This window comes from Bubalus bubalis, chromosome 11, assembly GCF_019923935.1.
Source record: "Bubalus bubalis isolate 160015118507 breed Murrah chromosome 11, NDDB_SH_1, whole genome shotgun sequence".
Lineage (NCBI taxonomy): Eukaryota > Metazoa > Chordata > Mammalia > Artiodactyla > Bovidae > Bubalus > Bubalus bubalis.
The window spans coordinates 28,033,058-28,058,355 of record NC_059167.1 but is presented as its reverse complement, the minus strand read 5'-3'; the positions used below and the strand labels follow the sequence as shown (position 1 = coordinate 28,058,355).

At 40.5% G+C, this 25,298-nt stretch overlaps 1 protein-coding gene across 1 annotated transcript in view; it reads right to left on the bottom strand.

The window, feature by feature from the left end:
- Positions 1-13,989, bottom strand: part of KCNH5 (potassium voltage-gated channel subfamily H member 5) — a 388,790-nt gene extending 374,801 nt beyond the window's left edge. The window contains exon 1 of the mRNA XM_006068056.4: positions 13,772-13,989. Coding sequence (XP_006068118.1) covers positions 13,772-13,844 — 73 coding nt within the window. The 5' untranslated portion in view covers positions 13,845-13,989. The remainder of the gene's footprint in view (positions 1-13,771) is intronic.
- Positions 13,990-25,298: the final 11,309 nt, after the last annotated feature.

The window sequence follows — 25,298 nt, the reverse complement described above, 5'->3', positions numbered from 1 at the left end:
ATGCAGGTGATATCTAGAGCTTCACATTATACCTAGTAATCTTCCAATTTTCTCCATCTCAGTTTTCCCCATCTCCATCCCTACCTCCATCTATTCCCAGGTGCTTGAGCCAAAACCCCATGCTTCACACCTCTTCATTCGTGCCATCCAATTCATCGCTTATTGAAATTCATCCTTTTGCAAAATTCAGGCTCAAATTGAATAAAGCCATTGGTGTATAACCTAAATCAAATCCTTTGTGATTACACAGTGGAGGTGACAGATTCAAGGGATTAGATCTGGTAGACAGAGTGCCTGAAGAACTGTGGACGGAGGTTCGTGACACTGCACAGGAAGTGGTGACCAAAACCATTCCCAAGAAAGAGAAATACAAGAAGGCAAATTGGTTGTCTGAGGAGGCCTTACAAATAGCTTAGGAAAGAAGAGAAGTGAAAGGCAAAGGAGAAAGGGAAAGATATACCCAACTGGATGCAGAATTCCAGAGAAAAGCAAGGAGAGATAAGAAAGCCTTCTTAAGTGAACAATGCAACAAAACAGAGGAAAACAATAGAATAGGAAAGACTAGAGATATCTTTAAGAAAATTGTAGATACCAAGGGAACACTTCATGCAAGGATGGGCACAATAAAGGACAGAAATGGCAAGTACCTAATAGAAGCAGAAGAGATTAAGAAAAGGAGGCAAGAATACACAGAACTGTACAAAAAAGGTCCTAATCACCCAGATAATCACAATGGTGTAGTCAGTCACTCATGTAGAGCCAGATATCCTGGAGTGTGAAGTCAAGTGGGCCTTAGCAAGCATTGCTGCAAACAAAGCTAGTGGAGGTGATGGAATTCCAGCTGAGCTATTTCAAATCCTAAAAAAACGATGCTGTGAAAGTGCTACACTCAATACGCCAGCAAATTTGGAAAACTCAGTAGTGGACACAGGACTGGAATAAGTCAGTTTTCATTCCAATCCCAAAGAAAGGCAATGCCAAAGAATGTTCAAATTACCATAGAATTGCGCTCATTTCACATACTAGCAAGGTAATACTCAAAATCCTTCAAGCTAGGCTTCAGCAGTACATGAACTGAGAACTTCCAGATGTACAAGCTGGATTTAGAAAAGGCAGGGGAACCAGAGATCAAACTGCCAACAATTGCTGGATCATAGGGAATTCCAGAAAAATATCTACTTCTGCTTCTTTGACTATGCTAAAACCTTTGACTATGTGGATCACAACAAACTATGGAATATTCTTGAAGAGACTGAACTATCAGACCACCTTACCTGCCTCCTGAGAAACCTATATGCAGGACAAGAAGCATCAGTTAGAACTGGACATGGAATAATGGACTGGTTCAAACTTCAACACTAAACCCTAATAATTTTACCAGCAGAAGCACCCAGTTCTCTTAAACTCTACAGGTACCATCCCAGGCAAAATACCCCACCATTTCTTGCCCAGACTATCACAAGAGTCTCCTGGCTAGTCCCCTATTAGCACTGTTCTTTCCTCCAACCCAACTAGCCATTATACAGCAAGTGACCCCTGTAGCCAGAAGATCTGTCCACTGCGCTTGGAATATAATGCAAAAGCCTTTCCCTGAATAGTCAGGTTTCTGTCTCTCCACCCTGGTTTTCCACATTTCTCTTTTTTTGTCCACTGAGACGCAACTACACTGGCTTCTAAGCTTCACAAACCCAGCCACTCATTTTCTCTTCCTTCTTAGGACTGTTTACAAGCTTTCTTTGCCTGCAATACTCTTCTGTCCATTCATCATCTATTTACCTCTTATTTAGGTCTGAATTCAACACTACTTTCTTAGGAATGTCTTCCCAGACACCATCTCCCAGTCAAAATTAGTCTCAAATACACTTGACCACAGCACTCTCCCCTGTTCCTTCAAAATGCTTACCACAATTTATAATTTATATTTGGTTTGGGTTGGTGAAATGCCTGTTCCCCCACCAGACTACAAGTTCCATGAGGGCAGCGACCATGTCTGTTGGTTCACCGCTGTATACACACACAAGTTTGTTGAATGATCAAATCAAATAGAAAAATTCTTATTCCTAAAGTCATACAGTCAATAAATAATTATTAGAGCAATGCTAGACATTGTCAAGAATATAGATAAGGATTGTGCTAGGTATTTTTTTTTTCAAAGAATGAACAGTTCTGTTAAAAAAAAAAAAAAAAAAAAGATTAGGTATTCCAACACAGATTTCCCTGAACTCTGGGAACCTGTGAATTTAAATCATGCAGCACATATTACTTTTTAAACTTGTCTTCTGGGTGAGTGGTATCTATAGATATATTTAAGTTTCAGAGAACAGAAACAGCAGAACAATCCCTGAGGCACATATAGCACATTTTATTTGGGTTAAATAAAATCCTGGCACAGATGGCTAAACAAAAGCATAAATAATTTATATGTCATGCCCACATGCACAATGTTGATTTCTGGTAGGTGCGTTACCCACTTCTACTATGTCAACAATAGAATATAAGACTGGTATGTTTCAGTCCTCACAAATACACCTTTATCCTACAGCTCTGTATCAAAGAAATGTGTGTGTGCATGAGTATGTGTGTGTGTGTGTGTGTGTGTGTGTAGACACATACGCTTTGTACCTTTCACAATGAGACTAATTATTATATAATAATATTGGCAACATTAAGCAGACCATCACTGTGGGAGTTTGAAATATGCAAAAAAAAATCTGTTAATTTATTCAAACTTGTTCAGCTGTCATCAAAGATAAAAATATGCCTCCACTTTTCATCTTCTTCAAGATCAAAGGTAGATTTTTAAGTTTCTGTGTTTCTTTGATGGCATTAAATTCATTTTTCCATCCAGCCTAAGTGGTTCAGGATTCATGAGCTATTTTAACATATATTCCTGAAATTCTAATGGTAGGAAAATGCAATTTTGTTATAGAAAATATTTCTATACACACACACATAAAAGAATGTCCAACAATTCAAGGTTTCTACTTTTAATAATTGGTGTTTTCTTCATGAAAGATATATTTCTTAAAAGTACACTCGTCAGCATCATTAAAAATAAAAGATAACTGCAATGATGGTCTGTGTGATTTGTAGTCTCATAGTACAACAGAAAATCTTCACCCATGTAGATAAAAACAAATTTTTACTGAATTTTATTACAATGATATTCATTAAAATACATAAGGATGTAAAACATTCACTAGTTACATAATCTTGGATAGAAGCTAAATCAGTCAAGTTACGTTTATCAGTGGGGAGAAGTATTACATATTTAATGGTTAAGCATCATTTTCAATCTTGAAAATAAAGAAACCTTGTTTTTGCAAACGAACTTCAGCTCTTATAAAGGGATTCTATTTCCTTTAGAGTTTACCTTTTAAGGCTATCAAACACTAATGGCAAGATAACTAACGAAGAATTTCAATTAAAAGACTAGTCTCAGCTCCACACCTGGTAGAAAAATAGAAGGGAGGCTTTTCTAAATATATTTATAATCCAATTAATTGCTAAAGCTTTGTCCTATATATTTTTTTTAAATTTCTACTATCTATGCAATAGGAGCTAATTGTTCAAGGGAAAGATACAGATCACATATTCAAATTTCTCTCCTTTGGCCAGATTTAACTGAGCCGGTTACAAAAAGAAGCTAAATTTCTGCCTACTTCTTGAGCTTATCCAAGCATCACCAATTACTGAGGCAAAAAGAACTGATGCTTCTTTGACTGTAAGGAGTAGTTTTTTGTTGTTGTCATTGTAGGGAAGAGCGGTGTTTGTTTTTTTGGGTTTTGCTCCAAATAAGGACGCCCTTGGTAAAGTGAAGCCAAATGCCTTTAAGCTAAGATCCACCAGGATAAAACTCAAGAAAGTCTCAGCTATTTAATACTTTCCTTTCTTCAGGTTAAAAAAAAAGAAAAAATCACCCCTACTTTAGAGAAAAATAGGAACAGGTGAATATTTTTTAAGCCCTTGACGAGGCACAGTGCCAGAGCCACCACATTTGTGAGTTTGCTGAATCTTTCCAGCAACCCCACAAGGTAATCATTAATACTGTAATCCTGTAGAGTCCTAGATGTCACCTAGACCGATGGCTAGAGTCAGGACAGGAGTCTGTGTCGAGACAAGATGGAAATGCCTTTTATCTGTTGAGAGCACTGTTTTCTGCCCTACAGAGTTCCAGAAAGATGACCAGTTACCTTGACTATGGTTGCTCTAGGAGAAAAAGAGGCTGCTTAGGAATGAACAAGAAGAACATATCACACCTTTCATTCCTCACTCTCAGAGGAGATCTTTCATTTCTGGGCCCAGTTAATGGTGCAACTCTTCTTTCAACCTGTAATTCCTACTTTAGTCCATCATACTTGTACACATTGGCCATATGTGATGCCAGTTATGGACACATCTCATGCCCTGAGATGAGTCAGTACAGTGAACTATCATACATCCACTCACTCTGCACCCAGCACTTATAAAGAGTACAGCAGGAATATATGGCAAAATTCTTACCCCTAGAGATAAATAATCTGGTTAGGAAGTAAGACTAGTATTATACTGCATGGGAAGCCAAAAATGACCCTAAAATTTCTAGACTAAAATATTAAAATATTAAAGACACCTTTGACAGAAATGGGGAAATACCAAAGGAAGTAAGTCTGCTTGACACCAAAAACAATGATAAATTCAATACTGTGGCCACACTGAGTTTTAGATAACTTGTGGGGAGCACAGGAGAAATTCTGTAGGCCACTGGTAACATGGGACTGGAGAACAGAAAGTTTAAATTATGACAGGACAAACTTGCTCTGAAAAGAAGGGTATAAATGTAAGAAAAACAGTTGAAAGTTGAACATGAGTTGAACCTCCCCTTTGGGAGGGGAGAAAGGAGGGGGTGGGAGGGAAGGGGAGTGGAAAGAGAATAGAAAATGAAAGGGAAAAGGGCAAGAGAAAGTACAAAGTCATGAAAGCCAAAAAGTGAGGAGAGGATAGGGGAGCAGAGTTTTAAATCCTGCAAAACTAGAAAAATATGGACAAATGAAAGGTTTCTGGATTCACAAGAATGCTCACTTGTAACCTTCTAGGAAGTCTCATGGAGAAGGCAATGGCACCCCACTCCAGTACTCTTGCCTGGAAAATCCCATGGATGGAGGACCCTGGTAGGCTGCAGTCCATGGAGTCATGAAGAGTTGGACACAACTGAGTGACTTCACTTTGACTTTTCACTTTTATGCATTGGAGAAGGAAATGGCAACCCACTCCAGTGTTCTTGCCTGGAGAATCCCAGGGACGGAGGAGCCTGGTGGGCTGCCATCTATGGGGTCGCACAGAGTCAGACACAACTGAAGTGACTTAGCAACAGCAGCAGCAGGAAGTCTCAACATTTCAGTTTAGTCAGAAATCCACTGAAAGGAGGTTCGAAAGGAAGTGGTGACCAAGATTTAAAGGCATCAGCTACAAATGGTGCATTCAAAGTGTTAAACATCTAAATAATAACAATAACTAGCTACACTAATACTGACATGGAACTTGTTAAGTGCCAGACTGTTCTCAGCACTTTGCACGTATCTTCTCATTTAATCCTCACTTCAGCACCGTGTAAGCCAGGCACTATTATTACTTGCATTTTGCAGAACAGAAAACTAGGGACAGACAAGTTCATCACAGAGCTAGTAAGCATCAGAGCCAGGACTGTAATGCAAGCCTCCAGAACCCATGGTGCCTAACCAGTGTGTACCCTGCCCATCACAGAAAGAAAAAGGGGGCGGGAGGAAACATTCGTTTTATCATTGTGTTCAATGTGCAGCCCCAGTGCTTAGATCAGAGTCTAGTACATGGTGGGCACTCAACAAATTTATGTCAAATTATCGAATTAGTGAATGATTAACTAGAAAGAGTACGAAGGTCAAGCAAAAGGACGGGAGTTATTTTAGGTGAATTTATTCCCAGACTGTTTAATCCTCATTGAAAATTTTCTCTGTTCTCTCAACACTATGAAAATAAACTCATTGTGCTATAATTTGTCCCAAATTAAAAATATGCCAGGAGACATGAAAAGGCTTACAGAAAAGATGAGGATAAAGATGAACTTTTGCTCTTTCTTAGTCTGAGTGAGTTGTTTTCCAGTTAAACTTGGTGACCTGAGGCTGACCCTGCAGGCTCTAACAAGCCAAAATGTATCCTGTCTCTTCTTCTGATTACTGCACAGGACTGCCAGCTGCTTCTCAACCCGGAACTCACTCAGAAGATACATAAATTGATATAGACCAATTTCCAAGGATAAAACTTACCATCAATAACTCCTAATGCAAAATCGTTTTACAAAAAGAATTAATTAGAATCAACAAACTTATAAAGTTATTTCCTATATAAAATAGTCTGCATTTTAAGGCTTAGCGATCAGAACAAAAAATGACAGGAAATATTTCAGCTGTATATCCAGTTGCAATAAGAGATGAATGTGAGATCACTTACACATTTACCTCTCATGCTCTCAAGAGTCCCATCTGATTTTCCCCATTCAATGTGATTTCCATGTTCAGATCTACACGTTGGTTATCTAAATATTTTAAACTATGCAATTACTGATACAAGCTTACCTAATAGATGTGATCAGCCGTATTTTAGAAAAACATCAATTCTAGACTTGGTTACTTTAGGAGACAAAATTTAAAAAAAAAAAAAAAAAAACATTTATTCAACTAGTACACAGTGCTCTTCACAGGGGAGGACATAAAAGTATGTGTAAGGTATAACCCATATCCTCAAGCAGCATAGTCCATATACCGACACTTCCCTGACTTCCCAGCTATTTGTCATTACCTCTAGAAACTGCTGATTGTGCACCTAAGCTCAGATCTAAAATCATATATCTTGTGAAATCAATAGGACTTAGTACTTATGTTTCCCTGATGGGACCAGACCCAATAAAGAAAGAAATCCATTTCAATAAGATTTCAAATTGCTTTTCAACCACTCTTCCTTTATAAATTATTTCACTTTTTATTTAATTTTCTTATCTTTTCCCATGTGAAAGCTTAATATATCAAAAAACCATTATCTAGAATGTATACAAATACTTCTTTGCATTAGTAGTAATATTCATAAACAACCAAATACTAAAATAATGTCTAAAATGCACTCTGAAATATGTGACAATATTGTCAGTGTTCATTTGATCAACCATCTTTCAAGACCAAGTCTTTCTAATATTAAAACATCTACATTATATAAAATGAGAATATTCAAATGACTCTTTTTAGTCATTCTTCACTGATAAAAAGGAGTTATATCCTACATTATTAAGCTAGCATATTTAGTGAAATACACTGAGGATGTTTTTTCAGGCTTGCTGAGGTATAACTGACAAATAAAAATTGTATATATTTAAAGTATATAACTTGATGATTTCATGTCATATACAATCAAGCTAATCAACATGTCCATCATTTCACATAGTTACTATTTTGCTTTATTGTGTGTGTGGCAAGAACATGAGACTGGATTTTTTTAAATTCTATTAGTAAAGAAAAATATTTTACAAATGTCCATTTCTTACAACACATAAAGACTACTTTCTTTGACCTCAATTTCCACAATAATTACCACTGGTTTTGTGATTTGTTATTCAGGTTTATTTGCTTTCACACTGCTGCTGCTGCTGCTTTCGCTTCAGTCGTGTCCGACTCTGTGTGACCCCATAGGCGGCAGCCCACCAGGCTCCCCCATCCCTGGGATTCTCCAGGTAAGAACACTGGAGTGGGTTGCCATTTCCTTCTCCAAAGCATGAAAGTGAAAAGTCAAAGTGAAGTTGCTCAGTCGTGTCCGACTCCTAGCAACCCCATGGACTACAGCCCACCAGGCTCCTCCGTCCATGGGATTTTCCAGGCAGGAGTACTGGAGTGGGGTGCCTTTGCCTTCTCCGTTCACACTGTATCTATGTTATTCATAAAAGTACTGTATGACACATTTTAATTTTTCCCACTAAAACTTGATTTTGTTTAGGACATTTCAGAGCATCTCTCAAAATATGGTTTCTAACCCTACCAAAAAGAAAAAAAAAAAAAAAATCCCTAAAACCAAGATTCAAACTTGATGACGGACAAGAAATAAAACCTCTTAAAGGAGTACTATACCTCCAATCATATTTTTTGAGAGTTTAATAAGTTTGGAAAACTTTGAAGAATATTTATTTTAGCTCTGTATTTCATTTTTAAAGTTTGTATAACATTGAACTACTAGAATCATGTAACATCCTAGCTAAGTATCTGTAAATCTGTAAACTATCTTTTAATAAAATCAAAGCACTATCATGAACTGATTCTACTTGATCAAACTTAATCAAAATTATATTAAGACATCTGATGAGGAAATTTTTTGTTGAAACAGAAAATATGTATTCATCCTTCTAATGTGAACATTATTTATACATAATTATTCTGCAAAACTTCATATTTTATATATACTATCACCACATTGAGATGGTTACAATAACATTTTGTTCATCTGCTAAAGTGAATGTTATACTAATCTAAAATTTGAATTTGTTTCCATAAACTGTTTTTACTAATATCACATTCAGTCAGTCAGAAAATGTTGGTTATCATCAACTAATATAAGATTGCAATTCCTTTCTTCATTTCACTTTCTTATGGGTCTTCTATTTTAGATATTTTCTGCCAAGAGTGACGACTAACTTCATTGATTTTTAACCCCCAAACTTGAGGAAAAGGACAGAAAAGAGAAACAGATGTAAATTAGTTTACCTGTGGCAGAACCTATAGTGCCCTCTTGTGGTGAATCTTAACTACAGGACTCTGGAGAACAGTGCAACCTTTTCCTAGACTAAAGGCTGGAGAATGTGGAAGCATTGTTCCTCCATGCTAGCAAGCAGCTGTTATTAACAATGAGAGCAAAAGATAAATATTGACTAAACTAAAAGACTCCTTTACAGAAATTTACTCAGTCACTGTCAAAACAATCATAGTTACTCCCTTCTACTCTATAAAATACCGTGCTATAGGTTTCTTTTAGTAGGGCAGTTGACAGACGGCCAAGCGTGTAGATTTCTACCTCTGCAGTCCATGGGGTTGCAAAGGGTTGGACACAACTGAGCGACTGAACTGAACTGAACTACTTCTGGAATCAAGCAAAAGACAGACAAACAGAGCAGTTTCTAGTGAACACAAGGATGTCCTGGGATAAACATCTCCCTAGTCAACAAAGTACTGCATCTGTTATATAAGGCAATGTGGACTCTGAAGAATGGGACAATCCTCTGGCTTACTTATAATTTAGGAAGTGGTCAGTGTAATTTCAACCTCTGTGATATTTTAAAAGTAGAACTGATACATCATAAGACTTGGATAAACCAAAGCTTCAGAAATTCTAAGTGGTTTTATCAATATCCCCTGAAGAATGTTTTAGATTTTTCAAGAAAAAATATCAAGTACTCTATTCAAAAAAAAAATTTGTCTTTCATCATTTTTTTTAAATTGGATGACACTTATGAGTCATTATTTCTTTATTTTGTTTTTAAATCACTAGTTTTCTACTTCCTCTCCTATAGAATCTCATTTAAGATCTCAGTTTTTACAAATATTAACTATAGCACAAAAATTATTTTAGATTTTCCTATTGGTAAGAGCAAAGAAAGTACTTGGGGAGGTATTTCAAGTAAAATGGAAAACTGAGTATACTGAGTTGCTTCTCTTGAAGGTTAAGCAGTTCATAAAATACTGCTTTTTCTGTTTTCTTCTTTCCTGAGCCCCTTTTTTTTCTCTAAAAAGAAAACACTTCTAGTTTTTCCTAATGTCTAAAATATTAAAGAACAATAGCTATATTCTAATTTAAAGGAAATTATTTTTATAGTTAAAATTTTCAAAATGGCAACTAGTTACTGTCACTCAAACTAACAATGTCTGCCTATTTGCTAGGGAATCAAAGACAACATATACACAAAAATGTACTGCCCAAAGCAGTAATCACATTGAAGGCCTTGGAAATATTTTGTTTTGTTTAAATCTAAAGTTCTACCTGAAAGTCTTTAAAAAACTGCTACTTTCTTTCAGGTACCTACCCTCTACCGGTAAGTGTACTGCTCCCTACAGCCCAAAACATATGGATGAAGAGCTTGCAAAAATACTGAAATTTAAATAAGGAAAGCTAACCTAATAATGTTTCAGACACAGATTCAGTCAGTAAGCACTTTGGATGGAAGCCTTCTATGAGACATTGCATGCCTGTAATGAACTCGCCACATAGTTCCTAAACTTTCTCTTCCTAACTACATACTTTGATTTTACTAGCCAAAAATGTATCTAAATCTTGCTATTGCATTTATGCTCTTGACCTTTACAACTTCTTGGAGTAAATAATGTGCACTCTCTGCCTATTAGAATCACATGTAATGATTGTAATTCCTTTTATTTGTCTAAAAATGATCATATCTTTTATCTTAAAAGAGGAATTTCCTCCTTGTACCATTTGGGTATTTGGCTATATAGTATGTTTGTATCCATCCTACTCAATGGCCCTCATTATTTTATTTTATAGACTTTGAATCACCAATAACAATTTGAAATGCTTTCCCATAACAGACTGAGCCAACTAAATAAGGAAAATAAAAATCCAATCTCATGAAGCGTAAAATAACAGCAAATAGGCCATAGTGCCACTCTAGGGCAAAGAATACAGCACCGTTATTCTGGAAAATTGCAACTGAGGAGTTTGGAACTCTATTAGGAAATCCTCATGTTTAAAACCTATACCCAAATATATCACACTTCTTGCTCTTTTGTTCTTCATCAAGAAGTATTCTGATGAATTTCTAATTGAGATTTCAGCTCATTAGTGATAGCCTAATAAATAAAAGCTTGTATCCCTCCTTTTCTCTCTCCCCTACTTCTTGTTCCCTCCCTCTGTATTCCGCTACTTTTTACATCTCTCTTTTGCCCACTGAGTGTGTGAAAGAATGTATTTCCTCTGCATCTGTCTTGGTGTCTGAGTGGATACCTGTCTGTATTTTATCTGTGTGCATCTCTACATATGTTTGTACTCCATCTGATTCTCACTAAAAGATCTGATCTTTTCATAAGAAGAAAATGAGGTTGTGTCAGAAAGAGAAGAATTTCATGGAGGACAGGTAAATAGCCAAACCCAAACCATCTTTCTTCAATTCTTAAATATATTGGGAGTACCACTTCCCTTTTTTTCCACTAAAGCTCTGCCAATACATCGCTTTCAATGTTGTTAAGTTACTGAATAATGAAATCTTTACTGTGACAAACTCAATCCATCTGTGAGAACCCTGATGGGTATTTTCTGTTAATCTCAATTAAACAATTTCTCAGAATGAATTTTTTTATTTCTCTGCCAAATCATATAGAAATGACAACAACTGTGGGATATTCCCACAAAATTTAACACTGTAATTCTCAATTTCTGAGGTACTTCCTATGTAAGTGGCATTGAGACATTTCAGTACTGCTTACATACACAAGAACATATACTTACCTCAAATATCTAACACATTTCAAACAAAGCTGAGAGGTTTTGAGTAGCTGTATTGTAAGTTAGCCACATGCAATTAGAGGTGATATTTAAAATGCAAAAACAGATGAATTTTCATTTGTACTTGCTGCTATCCATGGAAAGAAACATTAAGCCAGTGAAGCAATTATAACATGAAGTGTAAAAAAGATAAAACGTTCATTAATTTGGATAGTGGATTTAAAATGGAGGCAATAGAAGCAGCTATTTCTAAGCCACATAAAGTAAGTCATAATTTCATGGTATATCAAAAATAAAAGATATTCTGCAAACTGGCTCATAGTTTCAGTCTGTATAAGAAGTTTCATCCAAAGATGCTATAAGAGTAAACTTCAGTCAATTCTCATCTACTTTCTAGTTACCATGCAGAGCAATAGAGAACCCTCCAAAATTTTTTAAGGCCTTCTCTTAAAAGTCCTCTTGCAGACCAAATTGCATGGAGTTGAAATAACCCAAGAGGATGAGAAAGCTGAAAAAAACGGGCTCTATCTTAAAAGCTATATCTTAAATAGCTAATTCCAATAAACTTTAAATTTCCCAAACTGGTTGTTTTAACAGTAATATCTCTTTGTACTCCAGGTTTCTATACAATATTAATATAGGAAATAATGTATAAACATATAAATTGTCTACCATAATGAGTTCATATTTTATATTATCATAAAAAATCAAACACACTCAAAATCACACTGGAATGGCTAAAAATATTATAGTTATTTTTTAAAACTAGACCAGGCCTATTAGCCATTTTTTCCAACCCCAAAAGGTCAGTTCAAGACTTGAGACAGGCATTGATAAAATAGGAAGAAATAAAGTCAAAAGTCACAAATTAAAGCCTAATACCATGTCAGAGATTGATGAAAAGTACCTTGGGACACTTACATTACAGTCCCAAAATCAAGGGAAATATTTGCAAACCTAGTTTTAGAAGAGATTATATCCTAAGAATTAACAACTTAATCTACCAATTCAGGAAAAGCACAATTGTGCCTCTTTCTGTCTTGCCCACTAAGCAGGGAGCTTTTTGAAAGCAGAAGTGTCTTAATCATTTTTTATCCAAAGGATTCCACAGAGTGTCTCTTGTATAAGGCATCCAAATAAATATTGTTTAATTGAATGAATGAATGATTAAACAATGATTATGGAACTGCATAGAGCATTTCCATTGCTTTAGTCCAAGATCTACTGTAATTAATATGCAGAAATGTCTTTCTCATAATTCTCCAAGCAAAGGATCTCAAAATAAAATAACTGGCTTCTGAAGGAAAAAAGGACAACTTTAAAGCATATTTTACATACCTTGCTTGTAAAATTAAAAATTATATAAAAGATTTGAAAACAAGTAGATGTATATTTCAGTAAAATGCAAAGTTTACAAGGTCCTAAAAGGTGAAATATATAACCATCCCCATTCAGATATCTTAGAGGAAATGAAGGCACAAATGGACAGAAATTTAAAGTCACTTTAAGGCAAGAAAACCCTAGCCTCAGTAGCAAGGTAGGACGGCATTTTTAAAATTGTTTCTTTAGTTACTTTAAAAGCACAGTAGCTATTGTGTTCCCTCTATATTTCTCCTGTTTACGTCAAATCAAATATATCATATAGATCAACATAGACCAATGCCTCAGAAAAAAGAAACTTCAAATTTGACCAAAATAATAGCCTTTCCCTTTTTCCAGAACAGCCTCTTTCTTAGATTCAATTCCAAGCACCCTCCCAAACACTAGGCTCCTTTGAACGGTGCCCATTGGGCCTGAAAGCCATTCCAGAGACTTAAATCTTAAGGAGCCACTTTCACAGCCATTCCCAACTTAAGGGAAGCCCTTCCACCGAGATTAAAAATTTGATCAGTCTCTGCAGTCTACTTAATTTAAAAAAAAAAAAAAATGTGGTGGAAAGATGAACAAGAAAGACATCCCTCAACAAACTCAACTCTGTTCTCCAGCTGTACCTCCTCCCTACCCGCTACTCCCCTTCGACTTTCTCTGCTCCCGGCTCTGGACAGGTGGGAGGGGGGTGAGTACGTCTTGGGGAGGGGCTGCAACAAACTTTCTTTCTGCCACCTCGTTCCCACCCCCACCTCACATCAGGTCCACCTGGTAACTGAAGCCATTGGAAAGGGCCGTCCGTATCCCCCTCCCCCCTTGGGAGAGGGATGAGATGAGGTGGATGGGGGCGTGGGTGGGCAGGATGCAGGTGGAGGGGTGTTCTGACTGTAACTCTTCTTACCACTGGAGCGCCTGACGATGTTTTCCAGAAACGTGTTCTGCGGTGCCACCAGCCCTCTCTTGCCCCCCGGCATCCTGGGTCTAAAGAGCAGCGGCCAGGATCCGCGGCGGGGGAGGGGGGGTTGCAGGAAGAGAAGGTGGAGCAAGAAGAGGAAAAGGTGGAAGAGAAGATCGAGCTGAAAGAAGTGGGGGCGCGGCGGCGGCGGCGGGGTCCCCTGACTGTGTCTCCAGCCCGACCCGGATGAGCAGCTCTGGGGAGAAGGACCAGGCAGTTCATGGTAGTAGCACTCCCCCGGCCGCCGCTGCCCAGACTGTGGCGGTGCCGCGCACGGGGCTCGGGAACTGCAGGCTCCGCGGGGCACAATGCGCCTGCGCCGCCCCCGCTGTCGCTGTCCCGCCGGTGCTGATGCTGAAGCAGCCGCTGAGGCTGTTGTCGCGGCGGCGGTCACCTAGGCGCGGGATCAGCATTTCTTCCCCTGCCCCGAGTACCGGGGCCGAGGGAGCAGGGAAAGCCCACTCAAAGCCCTCTCTCCCAGACCCTTTACTTCCCCTTCCTCTCTCCCTTCCCTCATCCACCCCTCTGGCGCGGCTGGTTCAGGGTTGCCCGGCTGAGCCCAACTTCTGCCCGGCTGCGCGCCCGGTGGCCGCTCTTCTCTTCCCGGAGATCGAGGCTAACGCTCGCAGTCCAGTGGGGCCCTGGAGAGGGCAAGAAAGTGGGGAGAGGCAGGCAGGGTGCCAAAGAGCAATAGGCAGTCAGAGGGGGTCACATCTCGGTTTCTCCTGCCAAGGTCCAGAGTCCCGACTGCACCCGGGAACGCGGCTGCCGGGGCGGAGGTGTTGATCATCTCCCGCTCCAGCCCAGGCTGAGAGCGGAAAGGGGACTGACTGGGCGGCGCGCGGGGACGCAGAGAAGCCACCTGACGCTGCTACTGCCCCCCTCTGGGCTTGGGCGCCCGAAGCTTAACAGAGGAGCTCTCTGCACCCGCCCTAGCCCACGCCTTGGAGCCAGAGCCAGATAAAGTCCGAGCGCAGAGCTGGGGGGGTGAGGGGTGGGGGGTGGAGGGGCGCGGAAATGGCCCCTGCACCCCAGACTAGGTCTGGCGCGCGGTGGGGCGCTGCGACTGCACTGGGATGCTTCCCAGGGCTGCGGAGCGCAGAGGCGAGCGGCGAACCCCGCCGCCGCTAAGTTGCGGGAAAGGTTGCACTTAATGAAACGATTAGGGGAAGAGGGTGACTAATTCACCCTCCAAGAGAAGGAGAGTGCAGCGAGCAGCATTTGCAGTGGAAAAACAGTGAAGGCGGTGGGCGCGAAGCTGCCCAGGACCGGAGACTACGAGCGGGAATCGTTTCCTACAAAGCTCGGAACCAGCGACAGGAGGGGAACTGTTAAAAACAGAGCCCACAAGCCAGAGTCTGTGACGGAGAAGGGAAAATAGCCTAAGTGTGAAGGGACTGGGGAAACAGAGGAAAAGAAATAAGGGAGCTCATGACGGCAAGGATACCTCCTTTTATCTAAGGCCGTGGTTCTAAGTGGTCCCGGACTGGAAGCAACTCCTAAGAACTTGTTTAAAATGCAAATTATTCGGCTCTACCCCAGAGTTCGGAAACCAGGAACTCTGGGAGCTGGGGCTAACAATGTTTTAAGAAGCCCTCCGGATAAATATTCTTCTTGCTCAAGTTTAAGAATAACTGATCTAAGGCTTTCGCTCCAGAGGCTTCGACCGGGCCTGTCTAGAAAGGACGACTGCATAAACAGGGATGAGGAGTGAGGACAGAAAGTGCGCTCCCGCCGGGTCAGAGGTTAGTGGCGAGGCAAAGCATAAAGTAGGAAGGCTAAAGGAGAGTTGGATGGGGGCGTCCCCTTTGCTGGGACCTGTGCTAGATAACCCTTGCTAGAAACGATCAAACTGGGCTGCTCAGAAGCAGTAGGATTCTCCCTGGAAGGGGTCAGAATAAATAACCTCTGCTCTGCCCCTACTCTGGGCAGGGGGATAGGGAAGCAGGGATGGTGTCTGGACTTCCTTTGGAGACCCCTAGATTGCCAAGTGCGCTCAAGTTACTGTCCCCCTCTCCAGAGCAGTCTGTGTAAGGGCCATAGCCTATAGCCAAAGTGGGTGAAGTGAAGTCATTCAGTCGTGTCCGACTCTTTGCAACCACATGGACTGTGGCCTACCAGGCTCCTCCATCCATGGGATTTTCCAGGCAAGAGTACCAGAGTAGGTTGCCATTTCCTTCTCCAGGGGATCTTCCTGACCCAGGGATTGAACCCAGGTCTCCCTCACTGCAGGAGGACGCTTTACCCTCTAAGCCTGGAGGGAAGCTAGCCTGTAGCCAAGAGACACATAAATGCACAGCCAATATCCAGGCTTTAGTTTAGGGTCATTTTCTCCCTCTCCTCTGAAATTTCCACCAGTTCCTCCAGAGATTGGGTAACTGATCAAAACCCAGAAGGTTGATGCGCTGTAAGAAGCAGTTTGCTCTGCTAGGATTTTTCCACACAAAATCAAGAGACTTGGAATAACACTAGCCTAGCCTTGCTTTCTGGGCTTCCTCTGGTGGCTCAGCAGTAAAGAATCCGCCTGCAATGCAAGAACCACAGAAGATGCAGGTTCTCTCCCTGGGTCAGAAAGATCCCCTAGAAGAAGGCATGGCAACCCACTCCAGGATTCTTGCCTCAAGAATCCCATGGACAGAGGAGCCTGGCGGGCTACAGTCCATAGGATCTCAAAGAGTCAGACATGACTGAAGCAACTTAGTACACTGGCAGGCAGCCTTGATTTCTACCCCAAGCACTCCTGGTGGTGCCAGTTCATTTCCCTACAACTAGAATGTCTTATAAATGCATAGGGGTGTTTTTTAGTATAAATGCATTGGAGTTTCTTTAGTTAAATAACAAGGAGCTCAGGTTCAGATTGGATCCTGGTGATTAGCCTGCCAGGACATGAGTCAGAAATGTGGCTGAGGTTACAGCTCTTTCTGAAGTTTACTGTGTGTGATTTAAGAGGAAAATGAAAGTCAAAATCTCTCAGTTGTGTCCAACTCTTTGGGACCCCATAGACTGTAGCCCTCCAGGCTCCATGGAATTCTCTAGACAAGAATACTGGAGTCAGTATCCATTGCCTTCTCCAGGGGATCTTCCCAACCCCGGGGTTGAACCCAGGTATCCTGCACTGCAGGCAGATTCTTTCCCGTCTGAGCCATCAAGGAAGTCTGTATAAGCAGAAGAGGAACTGGAAACCTGAGCTTAGACAGACAATTGGATTTTGCCCCTCTTCTGGTGATTCTTCTGTGACCTCTGCTTATGGCTACTAGGCTACTGTACAGACCACGACTAATCAGCCATTCACAGTCTCGGGTACTGAGGTAATTAACAAGCAGGCTAATTTCACATATATAATAGAAAATATATAAATATGTATAAAATACATGCATAATATCAATATATTTCATAGATTACAATCCTAGGCTTCTAACATATGATAAATCTATCATCACCATTTACAGGAAATATCTCAAATCTACATGTTCTTTTGCACATCATCAGCTGCCCACATCTTTCTTCTGGGTATTGATATAAATCTCAGCTTGCCAGCATTTCCCATCTAGTATAAATATCCCTGTTCCTAATCACTCCTCTGTGGGTGTATTAGCTCACACTTCCCAAAGAGGAAACTCTTTTGGACTCCATTAAGACACAGTCACACAATTACTGGTAGAATTTCCCCATTTATTTCCAGCTGCAGGTTTAATTAAAATGAATCCTTTTTTCTTTGTCCTTCATAATATCATAGCATTATAACTTTGCAATTATTTTGATTATTGCAAAAAAAATTGATCATTAGGAAGTGTCAAATCCTTGGTTTACACACTTTTCTTAATCCTCTAGTTTAAATTTTCAATTTACAGAAGAGGAAAGCAAGGCGTGGAGAGATAAGGTGCCTAATCCAAGATGCCACAGTGGTTTAGAGGCTACATTGTGACTAGAATCGAGCCTTCTAAACCTGTAGTGAGAGCTCCTTGTAAATAATAGAAAAAAACCTGATGTTGGTATAGCGTGGTAATGATCAGCAACATCTGATGATCTCTACTGCCATCGCTGGTTTTGCAGAACTGCAGAGAAGAGAAACCCCTGATAATCACTTGCAACAGTTCCTAATCAACATAGAATTAAGGAAAACAGAGCAGAACTGGCAGCGTATGGACTGACTGGCTTGAAGGAATGTGCTGGCAGATTGCAGCAGGTGCCGATACAGCATTTTAAAAGTGGTTTTCAGACAGAGTCCATATGTTGTAACCAAGCCACAGGATATACAGGTGAGACAGACAGGAATCAGTAAGCTTTCAATGTCACACAAAGGGCATTTCACTGCAAAGATTACATTTTAAAGCAGAATCATTATCCTTTCCTTTTGTCTTGGAGTATTGCAATTAGAGTGGTGGTGTCTGTGAGAGCCAAGAGTTCCAATACCCAGAGGTGTTCACCAACTCCAAAGTCACAGCTATGAAATGAAGGGAAAGCTGGCTGAGCTGCAGGTGTATGTCTGCCTACAATGCGGGAGACCTGGGTTCGATCCCTGGGATGGGAAGATCCCCTGGAGAAGGAAATGGCAAACCACTGCAGAACTCTTGCCTGGAAAACCCCATGGACAGAGGAGCCTGGTAGGCTACAGTCCATGAGGTCACAAAGAGTCGGACACGACTGAGCAACTTCACTTTCCAGTTTAACAGCAACCAGTACAAGAGCAAAGAGTTAGAAAATGATATATTAGGAAGCGATGGTTTGTAATTACTATAGGTTTGCTGAAGGATTCTTTTATCCCTCCTTTGAGGATTTACAATATAGTTTATTTGACAGTAGCTATAATTATGTGTAAACTCTCAGAAATGCGTTAAAAATAGGTCCAGTCTAACAGTTTGATCTTTTATTTGAAAATGGCCCACCCACTACTCTCTCTGGGGATGATTTTTCTCTCCATCCCTGCTCTCTGTTTCTGGACAGAGGTATAAGATGCAACCTGTAGATGCTAAATGGGTGGTTCTGATGGAGAAATGGGAGGAAAGAAGAAAACAGAAAGCCAGAAGCTGCTCTCCATCCTGGCCTCCAGGATTGGTGACATTAGCTGCAGTATCAGCTCAAACCATTTCCAGTTTCCCAATCCATTTTCCAAATCTCACTCTCCACCTCACCCAGAGCCCAACCTCTACTCTAGCAATAAAATATCCAAATTATTATTTGATTCCCTTGCTTGCACAAGGTCCCACACTTAAACTTATAACCTTCCTCTTTCTCCCTCCCACCCCAGAATCTAAGAGAAAGCAGAATATTTAGCCTCAATTTCCCCTGCTGTAAAAATGGAAATTTGAAATTCTACTTAAGAGTGCTGTTACGAGGATGAAATGAGATCCTATTTGATAGCTATTAAAATAATATCTGGCATGTAACAAGGACCATATAAATGTTTGTCAATAAGCCTTTTCATCCCTTTCTATTTTCATCTACAATAATAGCTCTAGGTGGTGGTCACTATTTATGCTCACCAATAACCAAGCACCTTCTCCACTTCCTTGAAATTAATTATGGCCATAAACTATTAATAGTTCTGGTCAATGAACTGTGAATAGAGGCAATGTTTATTACTTCCTGGTGAAAGCAGATAAGAGTCAGAACTCAGTGTTTGATGCTCCTCTTCCTCTGCTTCAGTGACTGTGGAATGCCAAGCAACACAAGAACAGCTACAGGAAGGATTACCTAGACCTGTGGTAGACATTATATAAGCAGGAAATAAGCTTCTGTTAAGACACTGAGATTCTGGCACTGTTCCTTACTGTACCATACCCTGATCTACCCTAACTGATATGGATTGTGAACTTGCTTTGCTGCTGCTAAGTCGCTTCAGTTGTGTCCAACTCTGCGACCCCATAGACGGCAGCCCACCAGGCTCCCCCGTCCCTGGGATTCTCCAGGCAAGAACACTGGAGTGGGTTGCCATTTCCTTCTCCAATGCATGAAAGTGAAAAGTGAAAGGGAAGTCGCTCAATTGTGTCAGACTCTTAGCAACCCCATGGACTGCAGCCTACCAGGCTCCTCCGTCCATGGGATTTTCCAGGCAAGAGTACTGGAGTGGGTTGCCATTGCCTTCTCCCGAACTTGCTTTAGCTACAGCAAATTAGGGGAACAATAATTCCCTGACTGTACACTAGAATCACCTGGGGAGCTTATAAAAATCCCAATGTCCTGGCCACAGCCCCCAGACCAAGTACATCAGAATCTCTGAGTGTGAGACTGATACATCAGTAGTTTTTTAAGTTCCTGAGGTGATTTCAATGTGCAGCAAAGTTAAGAGCCATTGTCCTACGTGAAAGCATCTTAAAAGTCCATCAACAGAGGAATGGATAAAGAAGATATGGTACATATACAATCAACTATGGTTTAAACCATAAAAAGGAACAAAATTGTGTAATTTGAAGAAATGTGGATGGACCTAGAGACTGTCATACCGGATGAAATGTCAGAAACAGATAAATATTGCATATGAACACATATGTGGAATCTAGAAAAATCGTATGATGAACCTATTTACAAAGCAGAAATAGAGATATAAATGTTGAGAACAAACGTATGGCACCAAAGGGGCAGGAGATAAATTGGGAGACTGGGATGGATATATATATATATATATACATATATATATATATATATATACATATATATATATATATATATACACACACACACACACACACACACACACACACTGCTGCTGCTAAGTCACTTCAGTCATGTCCAACTCTGTGCGACCCCATAGACGGCAGCCCACCGGGCTCCCCCGTCCCTGGGATTCTCCAGGCAAGAACACTGGAGTGGGTTGCCATTTCCTTCTCCAATGCATGAAAGCAAAAGGTGAAAGTGAAGTCGCTCAGTCGTGTCTGACCCTCAGCAACCCCATGGACTTTAGCCTTCCAGGCTCCTCCATCTATGGAATTTTCCAGGCAAGAGTACTGGAGTGGGGTGCCATTGCCTTCTCCAATATATACACTGCTGCTGCTGCTGCTGCTGCTTCTAAGTCTACTATGTGTAAAATAGACAACTACTGAGAATCTACCATGGGATTATCCCCTCCCCCCAGAGAAGGCAATGGCACCCCACTCCAGTACTCTTGCCTGGAAAATCCCATGGATGGAGGAGCCTGGTAGGCTGCAGTCCATGGGGTCGCTAAGAGTTGGACACGACTGAGCGACTTCACTTTCACTTTTCACTTTCATGCATTGGAGAAGGAAATGGCAACCCACTCCAGTGTTCTAGCCTGGAGAATCCCAGGGACGGGGGAGCCTGGTAGGCTGCCATCTATGGGATCGCACAGAGTCAGACATGACTGAAGCAACTTAGCAGCAGCAGCAGCAGCCTCAATTCTCAAGGATCAGACCTATGGTACAGCCACCCAGCAAAGACTCCACACTAATATATCCAACTATGAGTTTCTCTATACTTGTAGCTGCTGAGCTTCTCAGGAGAGAATCACCAAAGCTCCAAGATTGAGGCACCAGAAACTCAAGGTCTCCATAATCAATTTGCCTCTCCATTGAATATATTAGGCATCTAGGGATGCCTTCTACACATCCCTAGTCAACTGACCCTTCCATTCTCTACAGTATCTTTCCAAAGCTGCTTCTCTCTTTTCACACCTCAGAGGTGCCCTCTTACCTCTCCATCTCAGAAGACGAGCCACAGAGAACAGGTTATGTTGTCAACCCTTAGACTTCCTGCTTTGGCTTTCTTTCCTTTATCTTCTTTCTTCATAGTGAGCAGAAAGCAATTCCCCTCACCATCCCTCCACTAGCACTCTGGATCCTATTCACTCATGCCTCTGGAAGAACTTCACTTTAGTAGCTACCCCCTCATTCCTCTTAGGAGAAGGTAATGGCACCCCACTCCAGTACTCTGGCCTGCAAAATCCCATGGACAGAGGAGCCTGGTAGGCTGCAGTCCATGGGGTCCCACCAAGGTGGACACGCCTGAGCAACTTCACTTTCACTTTTCACTTTCATGCATCAGAGCAGAAAATGACAACCCACTCCAGTGTTCTTGCCTGGAGAATCCCAGGGATGGGGGAGCCTGGTGGGCTGCCATCTATGGGGTCGCACAGAGTCGGACACAACTGAAGCGACTTGGCAGCAGCAGCCTCATTCCTCTCTCTTCAACATCTAATTTGCTTTAAGAATGCTTTCTTTACTCACTGTTCTGTTCAGATTTTTTAATTGCCAAATCCAGTGAGGCAATTTCATTCTTAATTTCACTTCACCTGCCTATGATGGTTGACCCTGTTCCAACTCCTGTCTACTCAAAACATTCTCCTGCCTTAGACTGCCTGGTTTTGAATATTATTGTGTGACCTCAGCTTTTTAATTAACCTATGTGTGCTTGAGTTTCTTTATTAGTAAAAAGAGAATAATAACAGTCCCTATCTCATATAATTGATTGAAGAATTAAATGAGATATAGAGTCAATACTCTGTAATTGCCTATATGAGAAAATAATCTAAAAAAGAGTGGATATATGTATATCTATAACTGATTCACTTTGCTGTACACCTGAAACTAACAAAACATTGTAAGTCAACTATACTCCAACAAAAAAAAAATTTTTTTTTAAGGAATAGACAGTCAATAGGGGCGTACTGTATAGCACAGGGAAATCTACTCACTATTTTGTAATAACCTATATGGAAAGAGAATCTGGTAAAGAATGTAGATATATAACTGGATTACTATGCTATACACCTGAAACTAGCATAGCATTGTAAATCAACTATAGTCCAATATAAAATAAAAATCAAATTTAAAAAATAATAAAAATAATGATTTCTCAGCCAAAAAAAAAAGGCTGAGAAAAATCATTAAACAAGAAAAAGCAGAATTAAATGAGATAATGCAGGTGGGCAGTCTTGTATCCCCTTTTTTTAATGTAAAACTCTGAAATCCTAAACTTCTTTTTCATAAATTTGTTACAAACTCATTTGCCAGAAAAGTCTGACCTGAACTGTCATGAAGCTTATTTGTACTCTTTTGTTATCCCACTTGCTGTGAATATACATGCTTTGCTTCATAGATACTGATGTGTTTGATAACAGGAAATTTTGTCACTAATCTTTATAGAAGAGATAAAAATATATTGAAACCTACAAATTTCTGAATTCCAGATCTCTTCCTGTAACTCTAAACATGCCTACCTATGTGCTGACTGACTCTCTTTATGTGGCAATTCCATGGAGATCCCAAAATCAACATATCCAAAACAAATGTATCATCTTGCAGCCTGCCCAATCATTCTCTCCCTCCAGTGTATATCACCTCCATCCACCCCGTTGTCAAGTCAATAGCTGCAATTCTTCTCTATCCCTAGCTCTGACAGCCAATTTTGTTTATTCTACCATCCACGGGTCTCTTAAATTTGCCACTTACTATCACTGTTGGCACTGCCAGAGGTCAGACCTCCTCCTATGCAATCAACACTGAGAATTCTTGTTACCCTAATTTCATGTACCTAGAGCATATTCATAATCTGTATCCATGAGGATAAATACTTCAGGGTCTCATCATCCACTTGGATTATCACAACAATAATGTAAATTTAACTCAGATGACCATTATATCTACTACTGCGGGCAGGAATCCCTCAGAAGAAATGGAGTGGCCATCATGGTCAACAAAAGAGTCTGAAATGCAGTACTTGGATGCAATCTCAAAAACTACAGAATGATTTCTGTTCATTTCCAAGGCAAACCATTCAATATCACAGTAATCCAGGTCTATGCCCCAACCAGTAATGCTGAAGAAGCTGAAGTTGAACGGTTCTATGAAGACCTACAAGACCTTTTAGAAGTAACCCTCCAAAAAGATGTCCTTTTCATTATAGGGGACTGGAATGCAAAAGTAGGAAGTCAAGAAACACCTGGAATAACAGGCAAATTTGGCCTTGGAATACGGAATGAAGTAGGGCAAAGACAGAGTTTTGCCAAGAAAATGCACTGGTCATAACAAACACCCTCTTCCAACAACACAAGAGAAGACTCTGTACATGGACATCACCAGATGGTCAACACCAAAATCAGACTGATTATATTCTTTGCAGCCAAAGATGGGGAAGCTCTATACAGTCAGCAAAAACAAGACCAGGAGCTGACTGTGGCTCAGACCATGAACTCTTTATTGCCAAATTCACACTTAAATTGAAGAAAGTAGGGAAAAACACTAGACCATTCAGGTATGACCTAAATCAAATCCCTTATGATTATACAGTGGAAGTGAGAAATAGATTTAAGGGCCTAGATCTGATAGAGTGCCTGATGAATACGGAATGAGGTTCGTGACATTGTACAGGAGACAGGGATCAAGACCATCCCCATGGAAAAGAAATGCAAAAAAGCAAAATGGCTGTCTGGGGAGGCCTTACAAATAGCTGTGAAAAGAAGAGAAGTGAAAAGCAAAGGAGAAAAGGAAAGATATAAGCATCTGAATGCAGAGTTCCAAAGAATAGCAAGGAGAGATAAGAAAGCCTTCCTCAGAAATCAGTGCAAAGAAATAGAGGAAAACAACAGAATGGGAAAGACTAGAGATCTCTTCAAGAAAATTAGAGATACCAAGGGAACATTTCATGCAAAGATGGGCTTGATAAAGGACAGAAATGGTATGGACCTAACAGAAGCAGAAGATATTAAGAAGAGGTGGCAAGAATACACAGAAGAACAGTACAAAAAAGATCTTCATGACCCAGATAACCACGATGGTGTGATCACTCACCTAGAGCCAGACATCCTGGAATGTGAAGTCAAGTGGGCCTTAGAAGGCATCACTATGAACAAAGCTAGTGGAGGTGATGGAATTCCAGTTGAGCTAATTCAAATCCTGAAAGACGATGCTGTGAAAGTGCTGTACTCAATATGCCAGCAAATTTGGAAAACCCAGCAGTGGCCACATGACTGGAAAAGGTCAGTTTTCATTCCAATCCCAAAGAAAGGCAATGCCAAAGAATGCACAAACTAGCGCACAATTGCACTCATCTCACATGCTAGTAAAGTAATGCTCAAAATTCTCCAAGCCAGGCTTCAGCAATATGTGAACCATGAACTTCCAGATGTTCAAGCTGGTTTTAGAAAAGGCAGAGGAACCAGAGATCAAATTGCCAACATCTGCTGGATCATCGAAAAAGCAAGAGAGTTCCAGAAAAACGTCTATTTCTGCTTTATTGACTATGCCAAAGCCTTTGACTGTGTGGATCACAATAAACTGTGGAAAATTCTGAAAGAGATGGGAATAGACCACCTGATCTGCCTCTTGAGAAATCTGTATGCAGGTCAGGAAGCAACAGTTAGAACTGGACATGGAAGAACAGACTGGTTCCAAATAGGAAAAGGAGTACGTCAAGGCTGTATATTGTCACCCTGCTTATTTAACTTCTATGCAGAGTACATCATGAGAAACGCTGGGCTGGAAGAAACACAAGCTGGAATCAAGATTGCCAGGAGAAATAT